General features: G+C 53.5%; 1 protein-coding gene across 29 annotated transcripts in view; it reads left to right on the top strand.

Annotated features, from left to right (window-relative positions):
* Nucleotides 1-16,301, top strand: part of NEDD4L (NEDD4 like E3 ubiquitin protein ligase) — a 324,616-nt gene that overhangs the window by 282,664 nt on the left and 25,651 nt on the right. For 20 of the 29 annotated variants that reach the window (XM_089305073.1, XM_089305069.1, XM_089305070.1 and 17 more), the window contains 4 exons: nt 663-740; nt 2,916-2,970; nt 3,074-3,127; nt 8,925-8,983. In XM_089305073.1, coding sequence (XP_089161199.1) covers nt 663-740; nt 2,916-2,970; nt 3,074-3,127; nt 8,925-8,983 — 246 coding nt within the window. The remainder of the gene's footprint in view (nt 1-662; nt 741-2,915; nt 2,971-3,073; nt 3,128-8,924; nt 8,984-16,301) is intronic. The other 9 variants (XM_051851904.3, XM_089305068.1, XM_089305067.1 and 6 more) reach the window with 1 other exon arrangement.

Below are 16,301 nucleotides of genomic sequence, written 5' to 3'. Positions count from 1 at the left end.
TAGAGCGTGAGCTGAGATACAGCGGCACACGCTTCTCTCTCCTGGCAGTTTTCTGGAATCTCATGAAGCGTAGCCTCTAAGATAAGTTCCTTGTCGACTCTTAAACATGACAGCAGACGCGAGACCCTCATCGTAGAACTTGCTGAGGCTTCCCAACTTGGCTGTAGCGTGGGGCTGTGGCTGTAGATGACGCAGCAGCCTTGGGACCTCCCAGGCAGACCCAATTCCAGATCTCTAGTTGGCTCAGGAAGGCGTGGAGGAGAGAGAGCAGCCGCAGGCAGACACAGGTGCAGATGGAGTGGCCTCTCCTGGCGTGTTCACCTGGGCGCCCTCACCAGGAGCCCGGGAGCCTGTTGAGCCCTGTCTCAGGAGCCATCACCCACACTGTCCTCTCTGGAGTCCCTGGCAACATGATTGCTGGAGGCTTGGGGGAGCTTAACCTCCCACGCGGACACTCATACTCTCTTCCTTTCTCCAAGCCTTTCCGTCTTAGCCGTGGTCAGCCAGGCGTCCTGTACAGGTAGAAGGGTGGGCTCCTCCCCAGGCTCCGCGTGCAGCCAGCCTCATCGCCTGGAAGCACACAGCTTGCAAAGGGAAGGAGCCAGTGACTGTGCACCGGTGCCCCCTCCTAACATCTCCTGCCTTGTCCGTTTCTCTTGCAGGAAGATCCACGCCTGAAGTTCCCAGTTCATATGCGGTCAAAGGCATCTTTAAACCCCAATGACCTCGGCCCTCTCCCGGTGAGTATCCTGGAGGCACAGGGAGTAGTCTGAAGGCGCGTGTCCGCTGGTCCGCCCAGGGGTGATAGAGAGAGCCTGTGGGCCTTCTCCCCAGTCCCTAGGCTCCCCTGGTCTGTGTTTCTCAGTAGCACTGGGTGTTGCACACAGCATCCATCATACAGAAAAGTCTCCATGGTCCTCAGGAGTCGTGAGGCCATGAGTGGAAGGTAGACTTTGTCCCTAGGGTGTGCGGGGGACATCTCTGCGGGCGACGTTGAAGCCGCGTGCACCTGCTGTGTAGCCTCGCGTTCCCAGAGTCTGTCTATATTGCTGAATTAGTCATCAGGACAAAAATAATGAAAGCAGTGTGGGAGGGAAAGACCTAAGTCATCTCAGAAAGTTTCTTTAGGTCTTCGAGCCTGCAGATAGTTCTTTCCTCCCTGTTGATGACTGTTTATAAGTCAACTTTTTTTTTTTTTTAACCAGTTTGCCTACTTTGGGGACCTCTGTGGGAGTTGAGCTGTTCAGTCCAGGTTAGATTCTGAATAAAGCCATCCTGTGTGCCATGCGCAATGCCCATCCACAGCTGCAAGGCAAGGAAGGCTTTGTGGAGAAGCACCAGGGGCTGCACTCTGAGACTGTGATAATTGGGAGTCCCCATTGTTCTCCAAGAACAGGAGCCTCCCTCTGCCTTCTCGGTCGTGTAGTGTGGCATAATTTGAGGCTTCAGGGGCCACGGTCCAGCCTCCCTCCCTCACCAGATCTGCTTGGTTCCTGGTTTCACACAGGAGCCCAGGGAGTGAGTGTAGCTAGTGAGACAAAGCATGTTGTCTGAACCTGTTAGATCCCTGAGCTGCACAGAGCAGGTGGCGACAGCTAACGAGGGCAGACCTGAGCCCTTCCTTGAAAACATTCATATCCGTTTAGTTCCTGAGTTTGCATAGCAAGAATTCAGAGAAAAGGGTTATCAGTTTGGAAGCACTTTAAAATGGAAGTAAATGATAAGTTTATTTTGGTGTGAAAAATGTTGGAATCCATTGATAGGTTTCCAAAATAGATTTTCCATGACCTTTGTAAGACCCATCCTATGTTTTGGCCTGCTGATAACGTGAATGAAGATACTGTGTCCCATGGGTGTGTGTGTGTGTGTAAAGATTTATTTATCTGCTTGAAAGGTAGAGTTAAAGGCACAGAGAGGGAGAAGCCTAGAGAAAGGTCATCCCTCCGCTGGTTCACTCCCTAAGTGGCTGCAACAGCCAGAGCTGGGCCAATCCAGAGCCAGGAGCTTCTTCTTCTTCTTCTTTTTTTTTTTTTTTTGACAGGCAGAGTGGACAGTGAGAGAGACAGAGAGAAAGGTCTTCCTTTGCCGTTGGTTCACCCTCCAATGGCCGCCGCGGCCGGCACGCTGCAGCCGGCGCACCGCGCTGATCCGATGGCAGGAGCCAGGAGCCAGGTGCTTTTCCTGGTCTCCCATGGGGTGCAGGGCCCAAGCACCTGGGCCATCCTCCACTGCACTCCCTGGCCACAGCAGAGGGCTGTCCTGGAAGAGGGGCAACCAGAACAGAATCCGGTGCCCCGACCGGGACTAGAACCCGGTGTGCCGGCGCCGCTAGGTGGAGGATTAGCCTAGTGAGCCGCGGCACCGGCTTGAGCCAGGAGCTTCCTCTGGGTCTCCCACTAGGGTGCAGGGGCCCAAGCACTTGGGCCATCCTCTGCTGCTTTCCCAGGCCATAGCAGAGAGTTGGATTGAAGAAGAGCAGCCAGGTTGCAAACCGGCGCCCATAAGGGATGCCGGTGCCACAGCAGAGGCTCAGCCTACTACACCACAGCTCCGGCCCCAATCCCATGTCTTCTATCAGCCTCCCTCCTGCCTCCCTGTAGTACTCCATACCTCGTTAAATCGGTGCGGGCTGCAGCCTCGGCCTCACCCGTTGGTGCTGTGCCCTGGGTGGGAAGCTGGTGAGATCGCAGCCCCGTCTCCGGTACTTCAGGCAGGGACTGTATCTGAGGCCGCTGAGCACACGATAACGCCGGAGCTCGTCAGGCGTTCACTGGAAATGTTCGCGATGAGCTGGTTCTCACTGTGAACCTGTGCGCTCAGACCAGAGGGAGAGAGGTTGTGGACGCTGCCTTTGACCGTGGCGTTGCTAACCCAGGTTTGTGTCTCCCCCTCTCGCGCCCTGCCTCGCATCCTAGCCTGGCTGGGAAGAAAGGATTCACTTGGACGGCCGGACGTTCTACATCGATCACAGTAAGTAGCCGCTGCCGCGGCCACGCGGGTGTTGCCGGGAAAGGCGGGGAGGTGGGAATTCAGATATGATAGTGAAAGCTGTGTCGTTTCGCTCTCCGTCCAGGCAGCCAGGTGTTATGTGGAGAGAGTGACCCCGGGGAGTCAGTGCCCGCCTACGGTACTGTGCATTCACCCCAAGTTTGCTTTTAAAGCAGCCGTGAAGCTTCCCCCCCATTTGATCTTGTGACCTATTAACTTTTAATTTTTTAAAACTTTTTTTTTTGGTTGATGGTCCCTTGACTTTTGCGCTTTTAATAAATACACTCGTAATAGAAAATAAGATTAGAAGTGACGACCTCGTTACAAACAAACCGTCTGTGTGTGAACAGCGCGAGAAGCCCTCGGCCCTGCCGACAGTGTGCCTGTTCTGACCTTATTTTCTATTCGTACCATGTGTCCCCGCACCCAACACACTAATGCGTGTAGTTCTCGTCCTGAAACTGTAGTACACTTGCTCCAGTGCCTCTGAATAATGTGTGGCTTCTCATCTCAACTAAAAGTTACACTAACGCTGTGTTTAGCCAGGGGGCTTTTCACTTGCGTGTTTTGTTTGTTGGTTTTTGGTCATCCTCGCGCGAGGTGACGTGTTCATCGTGGGACTGTGTAAACATAGCCCTGGAATTCCTCAAGAAGTATGCTCAAAAAAATAAACACTTGAAGTAGATGTCAGACGCAAAGCCTGCATTGGATATGGTCGCGCGTGGGTCTTTGTTTTCATCTGGGTCCTAGACAGAAAGTCCGTGCTGGGTTTCCCCACATTTTCATGATTAAACAAAAGCGCCCAGGGGAGCCTCTTGCTGGGAAGTCTGGCCACGAAGACTCCTCACACCAGCAGTGTAGGATTTGTCAGGATTTCTGACGCCCGGTGCCTCATCCAGACGGCGCTCGGGGCTGAGTGCGATGTCGGTAGGAGTGCCTGCAGGTGGGATTCAATGTGGTCCAGCAGCTCAGCGTTAAAACTCAAGGAGAAGCCCTGGATGTATTGGACCGGGCGGTAGTGCTTCCTACCTTTTGGACTAAATTAGGTATTTTAGTGTGCACAGGCAGTTTTTGTCTTTGATCCATCAAAATAGCAATCTCTCTACTCGGCAGAATTTTTCAGGGAGCATAAAATTGCTGCCATCAATGCTACAAGGTGCACACATGTACCCCACAGTTCTCCTTAATATGCTACACATCTGCAGTTCTAGGCTTAAGACTACGTGCTGAAGTGGGAGAGGTGTCACACTCCATTTCCCCATTTTTTTTTTTTAAGCATTCCAGTTTCAGTGTTTTTCATTTTTTTTTTTTTAACAGGCAGAGTGGACAGTGAGAAAGAGAGACAGAGAGAAAGGTCTTCCTTTTACCGTTGGTTCACCCTCTAATGGCCGCTGCGGCCGGCACACCGCGCTGATCCGAAGCCAGGAGCCAGGTACTTCTCCTGGTCTCCCATGCAGGTGCAGGGCCCAAGCACTTGGGCCATCCTCCACTGCACTCCCGGGACACAGCAGAGAGCTGGCCTGGAAGAGGGGCAACCGGGACAGAATCCGGCGCCCTGACCGGGACTAGAATCTGGTGTGCCGGCGCTGGCCCCAGTTTCAGTTTTTAAAGACAAGTGTGACTAGTGAGGGCTGTGTTAAAGTAAGGCTTTCACTGGTAGCACAGCCTTGGTCTGCTACACGCAGGTGTCACACTGTCTTATGCTGGTGTCCTGGCTGGTAGTGATGCGATGCTTAGGTCAACCTGATAAGAACTTCAGGTGCCAAAAAGAAAAGCAAAAGAAAAAAAAAAAACCACTAGTGCCTACTATAAAGGGCTTCCCTGGTGTACATTAGAAATCCTAACAGTGATGGGCTAGGGGCACGCGTAGGCCTGAGATTTGACTTGGAGTTCACTGGGGGTTGGTGGTGAGGGTCTCAGGAAGTTGTTGTCCTTGGCCAGACCGTAGGGGTGGCTCCTGGAGCGGCGGCAGCAGCAACCCTGCAGCCCTGCAGCCCAGGGGCCGGCCCCGCTCCTGCTCACCAGGAGGTGGAAGAGGGCAGCTGCCTGCCACGAGCCTGGGCTGCTCCTCACGGCGGAACAGCCAGCCTCTCCTCTCGAGCAGTCCCAGTTCGTCTGACAGCTCCACGCTCCCAGGAATCGAGCAGTGCGGCAGAGACGGCGTGCAGGGCCAGGCTGGCCTGTACTGATGAGAGAAGGTCACCCGCTTAGAAATTAAACTGAAAGGAAAAGATCTGCTTCCGTGAACTCCGTTAGCTCTTTATGCTGTTTCTGCGCATTCTCCGTGATCTGTCACGGCTGAGCCAGTGGACAGCGGCAAGGAGCACGTAGCAGCACAGTAGTCCGGTTCGCCTCCCCTTCACCGAAGTGCAGTTTGTGTAAAGTGCAGAATACCTGTCTTTTTAAGAGGCTTTATCAGCCTGACAGCTACCCTCCAGAGGGGTTCAGTTACCTTGGCGACAACATTTAGGGGGCCCAGAGGGAAACCGCTCCTTTTAAACAACTTTCTGCCAAAATTCAGCACCCGTTTTGCTGTCCTGATGCCTGAGGGGCAGGACCTGGGGCAGGCCCACGTGTGCCACTTAACCACCAAAGCAGTGGCCTCGTATTCCAGCCCAGCCAGGAAACGGACTGTGCACGGGGCTGCAGGCAAGGATGCACTGTGTTTTCAGTAATCAGGGTAGTGGATGGTTTTCAGCTCGTGAATTCGTCTTGAAGATTAATGATCTTCAGGCCGGCGCCGCAGCTCACTAGGCTAATCCTCTGCCTAGCAGCGCCAGCACGCCGGGTTCTGGACCCGGTCGGGGCACCGGATTCTGTCCTGGTTGCCCCTCTTCCAGGCCAGCTCTCTGCTGTGGCCCAGGAAGGCAGTGGAAGATGGCCCAAGTCCTTGGGCCCTGCACCTGCATGGGAGACCAGGAGAAGCACCTGGCTCCTGCCTTCGGATCAGCGTGGTGCGCCGGCCGCAGCACACCAGCCGTGGCGGCCATTGGAGGGTGAACCAACGGCAAAAAGGAAGACCTTTCTCTCTGTCTCTCTCTCTCACTGTCCACTCTGCCTGTTTAAAAAAAAAATAAGATTAATGGTCTTCAGCCATCTTAAAGAGTCCATTTCAGAAGCAGGGAACACTCAGTGCCTGCTTCTCTTCGGAGCTCTTGATGCCTGGGCTTGATGTTTATGGAGGAGCGCCTGTCTCGGGCCTGCTGTGAAAGGTTACGGAAGGTCTGCAGCTGACTCTCCGGCTGTACCAGCAGTGACGTCATTCTTCTTAAAGGCCTCGTATGCCTGGCAGCTGAGTAGCTGGCCCCAGCTATCTGACACACAGAGAGCAGAAAGCAAACCCCAGCGAGTCTATAAAGGATAAATACAGAGTTTCCCCTCCTCATTCTTCCTTCTAGACCTTCTATTTGAAATGCTGTGTGTGGAAGGAAGCAAGTATAGACTGAAAAGTTGAAGCAAGTATGTAGCTGGCCACCATCCACTCAGCATCAACAGTACTTCACTGCCGGATTGGTCTTCCCTGTAGCCACACGGAAGCGTGGACGGTTCTAAAAGCTCAGACTGTTTTAAAGCGACTTTGTTTTCACTATCGACTTCATTCAGTCGTTCCACGCTAGGACCTCTTTAAGGGTGCGGGTTGCAGAATCACAGACACAACCCCTGTCTTCAGGGGCCTTTCGTCTAGTGGGGGTAGCCAGGAGGTATTCCAGGAGTGCCCAGTTGGAAAGACTGCACCTGCTTGGGGAGTGGTTGGGGGCAGGGCTTGGGGAGATTGCGAGAAGATCTCATGGACTGGGAGCCTTTGAGGGGATCTCCCCAGCACGGAGTGCACTTGAGCCGGGCGAGCACCGTGACAAGCAGTGCTCAGGCGGGGAGAGAAGTGCGGGTGCGCGACTACGCAGCTGTTTCCCATTGCTGGTGTGCTGTGGGGCACCCTCAGGGTGTCTGTGGCTGTGGGGGACTCAGGCGCATTCTGCAGGCAGGTCCAGAGAGGGCAGCAGTGGTCAGTTTGTGCCTCAGCAGGATTGTTCCGGCAGAGCTGCAGGGAAGAGGGCGCGCACGGCCAGGAGAGCCCAGAGAGCAGGCTGACGGAGAAGCACTTCAGCAAGGGGCTTTCCGGGAGAGAAACGGGGCAGTTCAGGAGGGTTCCCTGCTGCTCGTGTCGGGATCACATGGACCCTCGTGGTGAGGGTGACCAGGGGTTCGCTGTGGGTAGAGCTCACCTGGGCCAGCTATAGGAACCCCGGGTGCAGGTGGCAGGGACAGCGCTCGAAGCTCAGATCTGGTCTGAGGGCTCGGGAGCCTGCAAGTCGTGAGTCGCTGGTCAGTATGGTTGCAGCCCCAGTTCTTTTGTAAGGCGCAGTTGGTGCTCCGCTGTATTCTGTCTCCTTTCCTTGGTTTTCTTTTGTTTTCCATCACAAGTTAAAGTTTCCATCCAGCAACTTGAACTTTCCAAAGTCTTCTGTTTCCAAGGTGTAAGAGACCCAAAAGTGCCTTTTGCTTCCACCAGGATACTCTATAAACACAGTTTGGGCTTTCCATGTAAATTTTTTGCCAGCATGAAAACAAAGTCAGGATCCTGGAACCATCCTGAGCTTTGGTAGTAGCTGTTTTTTTAAAGATTTATTTATTTGAAAGGCAGATTCACAGAGAGACAGAGGCAGAGAGAGAGAGAGAGAGAGGTCTTCCATCTGCTGGTTCACTCCCCCAATGGCCACAAAGGCCAGAACTGAGCCAACCCGAAGCCAGGAGCCAGGAGCTTCCTCTGGGTCTCCCCAATGGGTGCAGGGGCCCAAGGTCTCTGACCATCTTCTGTTGCTTTCCCAGGCCATAGCAGAGAGATAGATCAGAAGTGGAGCAGCCGGGACTCGAACCAGCACCCATATAGGATGCCAGTACTGTAGGTGGCCCCTCCCACCCACTACACCCTGCTTTTTTTTTTTTTTTTAAACTCTGCTTTCATTAAAATAATTGTGAGACTTTAAATTCCTGGTATGATCCTTAAAACTGAATTCATCAGTTGTTCATCGGCTCACTTAAAGAGTATACAGGAAATAAACAGAATTGAGATCCTTTACTTTTAAAACAGATAATCTCCTTTTATTATTTTTATGAGCCCATTTAGAGTCCTGAAACTCCACTCTCCCGCAGCCTGCACTCACGATATCATTTCTGCAAGTGCACCCTGCCCCGCCCCAGTGTTTTCAGGAATCCGCCGCCTTTTTAGTTCTGCACAGCCACAGACCCCAGACAGTGCAGACCGCAGTTCTGTGCCTCCCCAAGTAGTGGTGTAGCTAGCACTAAGCAGCCTTGTTCACGTCCACTCATTTGGAGGGAAGAGAACCAGCTCACAGCAAGCTGGCCAAAAGGGAGACTTTTCTCTGGACTCCTCGATTATATCTAATTCTCACATTTTGGGCTGCCTTAGCTGCTTTGATTCTTTGTATTTGAGTGACGCATGTCTGAATATTTATTTCTTCTCTATAGGATTCTTATTTGAAAGTATTGTTTCTTGACACCATAAGCAAATAATAAAACATTTGAAATTACGGGGGAAAAATCATGTTTTCAACCTTCTGGCGACCTAAGACTTCTTAATGCCTTTTTTGAAATTAAATGAATATCAAGACCAAGTTATAAATCCTTGTATGAACAGGGATTTATAGTCAAAATTTCAGCAGATTGCTTGCCGAAAACGGTGTGCGTGGATGGTTTTCCTGTAGACACGCGTTTTTGACGACACAGGCTGTGGGGAGAGGGTTGCCATGCATAGCACAGTTCCCGTCTAACCCGCGAATGCTCAGCTTCTGTTTTGGGGGCTGAGTGGGGACCTGGACAACTTGGGAAGAATCCAGAAACGCTTCTTTCTGAAACGCTCTTCGCACAGACTGGATTTGAACTCATGTGCTGATTTTCATTTCCTTTGACATTTTCAGACAGCAAAATCACCCAGTGGGAAGACCCAAGACTGCAGAACCCAGCCATCACCGGTCCGGTCAGTATTCTGGCATTCTGACTTAGCCCGGGACTCGGGGGCGGGGGGGACGCACGCGTCTCTCATGTGCTGGCTCCGTGACGACAGGGGACGCGCATAACTGAGCGGCTCCATGTTGCTCTTGTCCCTTCTTCGTGGGAGACTCCGGGCCAGGTTCGGCTGCCTGCGCTTTCCTTATGAAGGAAAAGGACATGGTTTGATGATGGCAGCAGAATTGCACGCTTTCTCGTGTAGTTAAAACTGTATTCTCGTGGGTTAAAACTGTATTCAGAATTTCTTCTGTTTTCGTGTGAAGCAAAGCCACGCCCTGTGTTCGGAGAGTTCCGTTGTTTCTTTAGGCCAAAGGTAGTCAATGCAGGCTAACAACCTTGGATATCTTCCAGCCTTAAAAAACATCTGTAGCAGTGGCAGCGCTACTGTGGCTCACGTCAGGAGCTGAGTTAGGGTCTATGAGACTCTGCTGACCCCCTTTCTCATCCTGCGCCTCCCCTGTGCTGAGTAAAAAAGGTGTCAGTTCTGACCACTTGAAGCCCTGCAGCACACAGCTTCTAGAAGGGGAAGGGGGAGGAGGGAGAATCCCACTGTCACTCAGTGACGGGAGACGCTGGTATTGAACCCCCACGGGTCAGTCTGTAGGAAGGCAAGGAGATGATGCAGGAAACCCAGTCGGATCAGCGGAGCGCGCCCCCTGCGGTTCTTGTGAAAGAGGCCGGAGGGACAGAAGGAACTGAGCAGAGGGCAGCAGGTAAATTAGAGAATGCTGACCGCATGGCTTTACTCTGCCTGTTCCAGTCGTGTTTTCACTTTTTAACGTAAGAGGCAGAGAGATGAACAGACAGAGCTCCCATCGACTGGTTCACTCCCCAGATGGCCCCAACGGCCCCCCGCGGGGACCACAGCCAGCCCCGTGACATGAGGGGCAGGCACCCAACTCACGGCCTGAGCCGTGGCCACCATTGCCTTCCGGGCCGTGACGCAGCGGCAGCAAGCTAGGCTCAGGAGCTGGGGCGGGGCAGCAAGACCAGTGCTCTGATGTGGGGTACGGTGTCGTTACCACTGGGCCAGACGCCTCCCCCTCAAAACAGGAGAACTTAGAAGTTACTGCGAAGCTTTGGTAGCTGGCGCTCCTTTTAGCTGTGTGCTGGATTTGCTTGCTGAATGTGGTGAGCTTCTCAGGTAGTGCTTCCTACGCGGAGCGCCGAATGAGGCCTGGACTAAGACAGTCAGCCACGTTTTCCTCTTCACAGCTGAAAATCCACTGCCTCCCGCCGGCGGCTTCCTTTGCACTTATTTAGCCACAGTTGGTTATTGGAATAATCTTTCCCCTTCCGCTGCATTAGAAACAAGGCAGAGCTGAGACACTGCTGGTTTTAGGTGGCAGAAGTCTATTCATAGGATGATTTTGAGACTTTTTCAAATACTCCCATCACCAGTCATCTGCCTTCACTTGGACATGGCGGATGCTTACTGATCCTTAGTGAAAATCGTGTAGCACCCTAGATTTGTCCCCAAGACAGATTTTTATTTGTTTTCTATCCATTGTTTACTCTTGTGTTACTATTCATGCTGTCGCTTTCACCGAGGGTGTGTCTTTTCTGTCACTGGCAACGTGTTGTTGACATTTGGCCTTTGTTGTCCATCTTTTCTGAGTACTTGGCCATTTCCAAGTGATTTTTCTTCTTAACTTACAAGTTAGTTAGAACAGCTTTTTAGCTTCTTTTTTCTTTTAAAAAATTTTATTTATTTATTTGAAAGGTAGTTGTCGCTCCCCCTCTTCGTGGAGGAACGACACAGGACCCTGCGCTGTTCTCTTGTCTGCTCGGCCCTCCCCAGGTTTGCTGCTGGTTCTTCCCGGGTTGGCTACCATCCCTTCCACCTCTGTGGAAGGGCGGTTCCCCCTGCCACTTTCCCCACTTCCGCGGGGGAGCGGCACACCACCGGCCGGCTCTCTCGGGGGCTGCACAGGTGTTCCTTCAGATAGAGGTTCCTGGTGCATGTTGTCTCTCTCCTCCTTTATAGTCCTCTTCCACCAATCCCAACTCTGCTACCCACACGCCGAGTACGCTGCTCTCCTCCAATCAGGAGCAGGTCCTGCTGTTTATTGGTTGAACTGGAGGCAGCTGTGTAGAAGCTGTTTACTTCTCTCCCAGCACCATATTGTGGGAGAGCAGATGCATAGAATAAGTCTTAATTCCAGTAACTTAGTCTAGTCCGAGTTGCTCCCAGTTGCTCCCCACAGGTAGACACAGAGAGAGAAGATCTTCCATCTGCTGCTTCATTCCCCCCAATGGCTGCAACAGCCAGGGCCGGGCCAGGCTGAAGCCAGGAGCCCAGAATTCTATCTGGGCCTCCCACGTGGGTGCAGGGCCCCAAGCACTTGAGCCATCCTCTGCTGCCTTCCCAGGTGCATTGGCAGGGAGCCGGATGGGAAGTGGAGCGGCCGGGACTCAAACTGGTGGCCGTGTGGGAGGGCAGCACTGCAGGCGGCTTGCCCAGTGCCGCTGTGCCAGCCCCAGACTTTGCGGTTCTGAGTATGGGAGGCTTTTCTCTGTGTTTTCTCATTTATAAGGATAGTGAAAAACATGGAATTAAACACTTTAGTTTTCAATCCTTGCGTGGTTTCTCATGACTTGCATTTTCCATGAACTTTTTGAAATGCCCCCATTTTTCTTGTTTTACTGCATTGTGGTATCAGAACAAGGCCCTCAGGTATTTGTTGGAGTGTATTTGAAACTTCCCTGGAGGCCTGGCATATTTTATGAATGTCCTCCTTTGTGTTTCAAAGGAGCATGCATTGTGTCTTCTGTTGGGGTAGGGTTCTTTGTGTCCATGTGGCCAAGCCCCTGGTGTGGAATTGGCCATTTTTGTGTTGCCTTTTTTTGTGCCAGTTTCACCTAATCCAGGTAGTTGTGTTAGAATCCGCATGCTGAGTGCTGCTCTGTCACTTTTGTTTGGGATTTATACCATTGCACTTGCTTTCTCTCATCCCACGCAGTTTGCCTCTTCCGTCTTCTATCTCCCTTACCTCTGGGAGTTCTCTGACTTCTTGCCCCGTGTGAGGTGCATAGAGTAGTCTGTATCTTCTACATGCCTGCAGTTGTACTCTCTGTCTCTTTGGTTTAATGTTCACCTGAGCATTTTTTTTTTTTTTTTGACAGGCAGAGTTAGACTGAGAGAGAAAGACAGACAGAGAGAAAGGTCTTCCTTCCATTGGTTCACCCCCTAAATGGCCACTACATCTGGCACGCTGAGCTAATCTGAAGCCAGGAGCCAGGTGCTTCCTCCTGGTCTCCCATGGGGTGCAGGGCCCAAGGACCTGGGCCTCCTCCACTGCACTCCCGGGCCACAGCAGAGAGCTAGAACCCGGTGCCCATATGGGCTGCCGGCCCCACCTGAACATTTTTAACCCACATACCTGAGAGTAAAATGGGCCCCTCCACTCTCCCCCGGGTGGTGTCAGGACTCGACTGCCATTCTTCCCCCTCCGCTTTCCGCGTCACTGCTGGGTAGAATTCTGTAACTGCCTTGTCTGGAAACTTTGCAGTCGTGCCCGTTTCGCCCTTTTTCCCCAGCCTGTTGTTCTGAGGTCATTTTGCCTCCAGTGAGCAACCTGCTTTGCCCTCTGTTGGCACCTGCACGCGCCCTGTGTTTCCCAGGCCGTCTTCCCAGTGAACGGGCGGCGGTGCCAGCTCTGAGTGTGTGCTCGGCATCTGCACCGCTGGCACCTGCTGAGTGCGCAGCGCTGAGCCTCTCTGTGCTGCCAGAAGCCCTCCCAACGGTTCCCTGCCCTCTCACCCGAGCGCCTCTGCCCGGGGACCTCTCTCCGAGACTGTCTCTTGGTGTTTGCCCTCACTGTTAAATGTTACATCGGCTGATTTTAGAATCCTTGGTTACCTTATTTTCTTTCCGTGCATCGGCGATCCTCCCGCGTGTGCTCCATGACTGGTGACGGAGAGGCTCCCGTCAGTCTGATCACCATTTCCGGGAGCAAGCGCTCCTTTCTCTGGTGGTGCTGTGTGTTCTCTGTGTCTTTGACGTTCTGCCTTCTCACTGTCGCGTACCCGAGGGTGGGTTTCTCCTTGTGTGTTCTGCTTCGAGCGCAGGGTTCTTCCACATGAGGCTCGTGCCCTTGCTGCGTTCTGGGGGAATGTCAGCCGGGCGTGCTGCGTTCTTCCTGCTGTCTCTCTTTCTCCGCTCCCGCAGCTCCTGTTGGGAGCCGGGTTCACTTTCAAGCCGCCTTTCCCAGTGTTCCATCTCGCGTTGCTGGATGGTGAGTTACCACCCTGCTCTTGCAGTCAGTTCTTCCTTAAACTTCTTTGTACTCCACCCCTGTGAGCTCCTTGCGCCTCTTATCGTGGTGGCTGTGTCTAATTGCCGCTTCGTTTGGTTTTCTAAGGTCTGCTTTATCTGTAATTATTCTGCCTGTTCTTCTGTTTGTTTCTTTCGTCTCCTTTATCATCTTTATGACACTTCCTGCGTAGCCCTCTTCCAGGTGCTGGAGCCCTCGGCCCTCCCCCTTGTTCCGTCTGTAGACTCTCAGTGATAGTTTATTGCCTGGTTAGGTTATAATCTGTGTGTGAGAGAGAGAACGAATAAACAAGCTCATCTTCTTTTTTCCCCCATGGGCTTTTTACGTCCTGACCTATTTTTCCTGTTAGCCGCTCCGCCTGGGCTCACGCACCACAGCGTGTGTGACTGTGGACCTCCTCTGCGCTCTGGGGCAGGCGTGGAGTATGGATTTATTACCAGCCTGTTTGCTCTTCATTTCTCTCCCATTTATGGTCCTGGATGGGAGCTGAAGAAGCGTTCTTGCAGCTTCCCCGAGCAGGGGAGCCGTGTTGTCTTGGTCCGCTTTCCAGCATTGGCCGTGGGCCCCCTGGTGCGTGCAGGCTGTCAGCCAGGTTCTGTCTCCCTGTGGAAGGGTTCATGTCTCCGCGCTGTGCCTGGTCCCGCCCACTCTCGCCCCTGATGCTGAATCTCTCTGCTTATCTACTCCCTGGGGTTCCCGTTTCTCCCAGGTTTTAAAGAAGGCAATGTGAATCAGGCCAGTGCTTCTGTCTTTTCTGGAAGGGCCCTGTCTGTGACAGCGAGCCCGCAGCCTCACGTCGGTCAGTGTGCCGGCGTGACTGCATGCGGCATCTGCCCGGGCTGTCCACACAGGCACCGCCTCACTGCAGGGTCGCAGCACGCGCTTCCCCAGGAACCCTCAGTCAGCTGATCCGAAGCAGCGGTGTTCTCTGAAGGGCGGGCTCATGGTGCTTCCCCCAGCCTCTCAGGAACTCAGCGTGGACCACGCTGCCACCAGCCGGCCGTGTGAGTGGCAGTCAGGATGGAACCCGAGGTGTCCACGTCTCTGCAAGGAGTGCCGTGTCACCCCGACGCTGTGTCACCCCAACTCCGTGTCACCCCTTTCAGTCGTGTAGAACCGACTCGGGCACCTCGGGTTCCAGTCTGCGTGGGAAAGAAGTGCAGAGCAAAGGGGATCATTCGTGTTTCCCAAAGGGGTGTTATGCACATTTCACGGGCCTGTTGTATAAGTTACACTGTACATGAGCAAATGAGATGCAGGGGTTTGAGACAGTCGGTCAGCTCATTGCTAACAACAAGCAGGTAATTCTCTTTGGAAGCTGCACTGGGCCAGTGTCCTTGGGGTCCTTGTTGGACTCTTTTATGGAAGACAGTACAGAAAAAAAATCACATTTTTTCTTTTTAATGTAAGATGTATTTTTTCTATTTGAAAGGCAGAGTTACGGAAAGAGAGGGTGAGATAGCGAAAGAGATACCTTGCATCTGCTGGCTCACTCCCCAAATGGCCGCAACAGCCAGGGCTGGGCCAGGCCAAATGCAGGAACCAAGAGCTTCTTCCGGGTCTCCCATGTGGGTACAGGGGCCCAAGCACTTGGACCGTCCTCCACTGCTTTCCCAGGCACATTTGCAGGGAGCTGCATGGGACGTGGAGCAGATGGGACTCGAACTGGCCCCAAATCATGCTGCTGATTCCACACAAGAACAGCTTCTAGCGAGAGAAGCGAGCCAGTGTTGGAGGGGCAGGATGATCTCCAGGTCTGCCTTGTCCCCTGGGCGCGGGGCGCCCTCTTCCCAGCCACGCCTCCCCAGCACCTGCCTGGCTGCGGCTGTCACAGGCTGGGCAGTGTCCTGTTGGCTGTCGTGTAAGGCAACTGACCTTCTGCACTCAGGGATGGACGTTGAAGTCCTCTTTCAGCATTGAGTGGGGGGTGGAACAAAAGCAAAGTCATACTAATTGCTGGGCTGGCAGAGTGTGGGACATGGAAGAGCCGGGCACGCCGTCAGCTCCTCCTGCCTCACTGTGACAAAATCCCTGGGACTAGAAGATGCGGCCCAGAGCCGGTGGGGGGCGGGGGTGGCCTGGAAGTCACACTTCACAGCGCTGGCCTGAGAGGAAGAAAGGAGATCATTTTCTCAGTTTCGCCTTCCTCGACCCCAGCCAGTCATAGCTAAAGATGTCAGCAAACCCTACCCCCTCAGGACCTGGGGCTCAGCGCTCTCCTGGGAGCCCCAGGCGCTGCGCACGCGTCCCTCTGCCCTCTGCTCTCACCTGGAACATTCCAGAACATTCCTTCCTTCCTCACTGCTGCTGAGCCCCTGCTTTGTGCATCGTTTCCTGGGCACTTAAAACGCCTTGCACAAAGCGGGTGCTCCAGGAGTCTGCTGAGCAAATCAGCCGGTGCATCCCCCACCCAGAGCTGCTACACAGATCGCCGGGGGGGGGGGGGGGCGGTAGAGTGAGTTGGTGGAGCCCCAGACGTGATGCAGCCCCTGACACGACCTTGCAGCCTCTGCCTTGTCGTGGTGATTGTCCAGACACCAACAAAACCGCCGCCGCACCGCGAATCAGAATTCCTACCTGGCTTCATCAGACTGAACGTTGCCTGAGACAGAGCGGACGGTTCAGTCCAGCGTTCGGTGGAAAATCGAACAAGGACCGATTCTTTTTAAAAACTACAGCCGTAAGCAGTGCAAGTTGGCTTGAGAACTTCTCGGTGACGGAGCGGCACACGTGTGATGGTTGTCAGGAAGAAGGTGGTTTCTGTGTGGGGGTAGCGATGATTTGTGGACTCGTTCCTGGAGGAGAGAAGCCTTTGTGCGTCTCTTCCTGGTCAGCGGTGACCAGGAGGGGAGGTGTGGACTCTGGGTCCTGCAGACGTTCCCCCGTGGTCTCGATGTTTTACTGCCTTGCCCCAAGGTGATAGTGGCACCAGGAGCCTCTGCTGAGGCCCAGGCAGGTGCCTGAGGCCGCCACGGTCAGGCTTGTGCAGCCATAACAGCCATCCCCCAG

Source organism: Oryctolagus cuniculus, chromosome 10, assembly GCF_051225735.1.
Source record: "Oryctolagus cuniculus isolate XC-2025 breed Fujian yellow rabbit chromosome 10, ASM5122573v1, whole genome shotgun sequence".
In the NCBI taxonomy this organism is placed as follows: domain Eukaryota; kingdom Metazoa; phylum Chordata; class Mammalia; order Lagomorpha; family Leporidae; genus Oryctolagus; species Oryctolagus cuniculus.
Note: the sequence above shows the minus strand (reverse complement) of the source record. Positions and strands in the feature narration are given on the sequence as shown.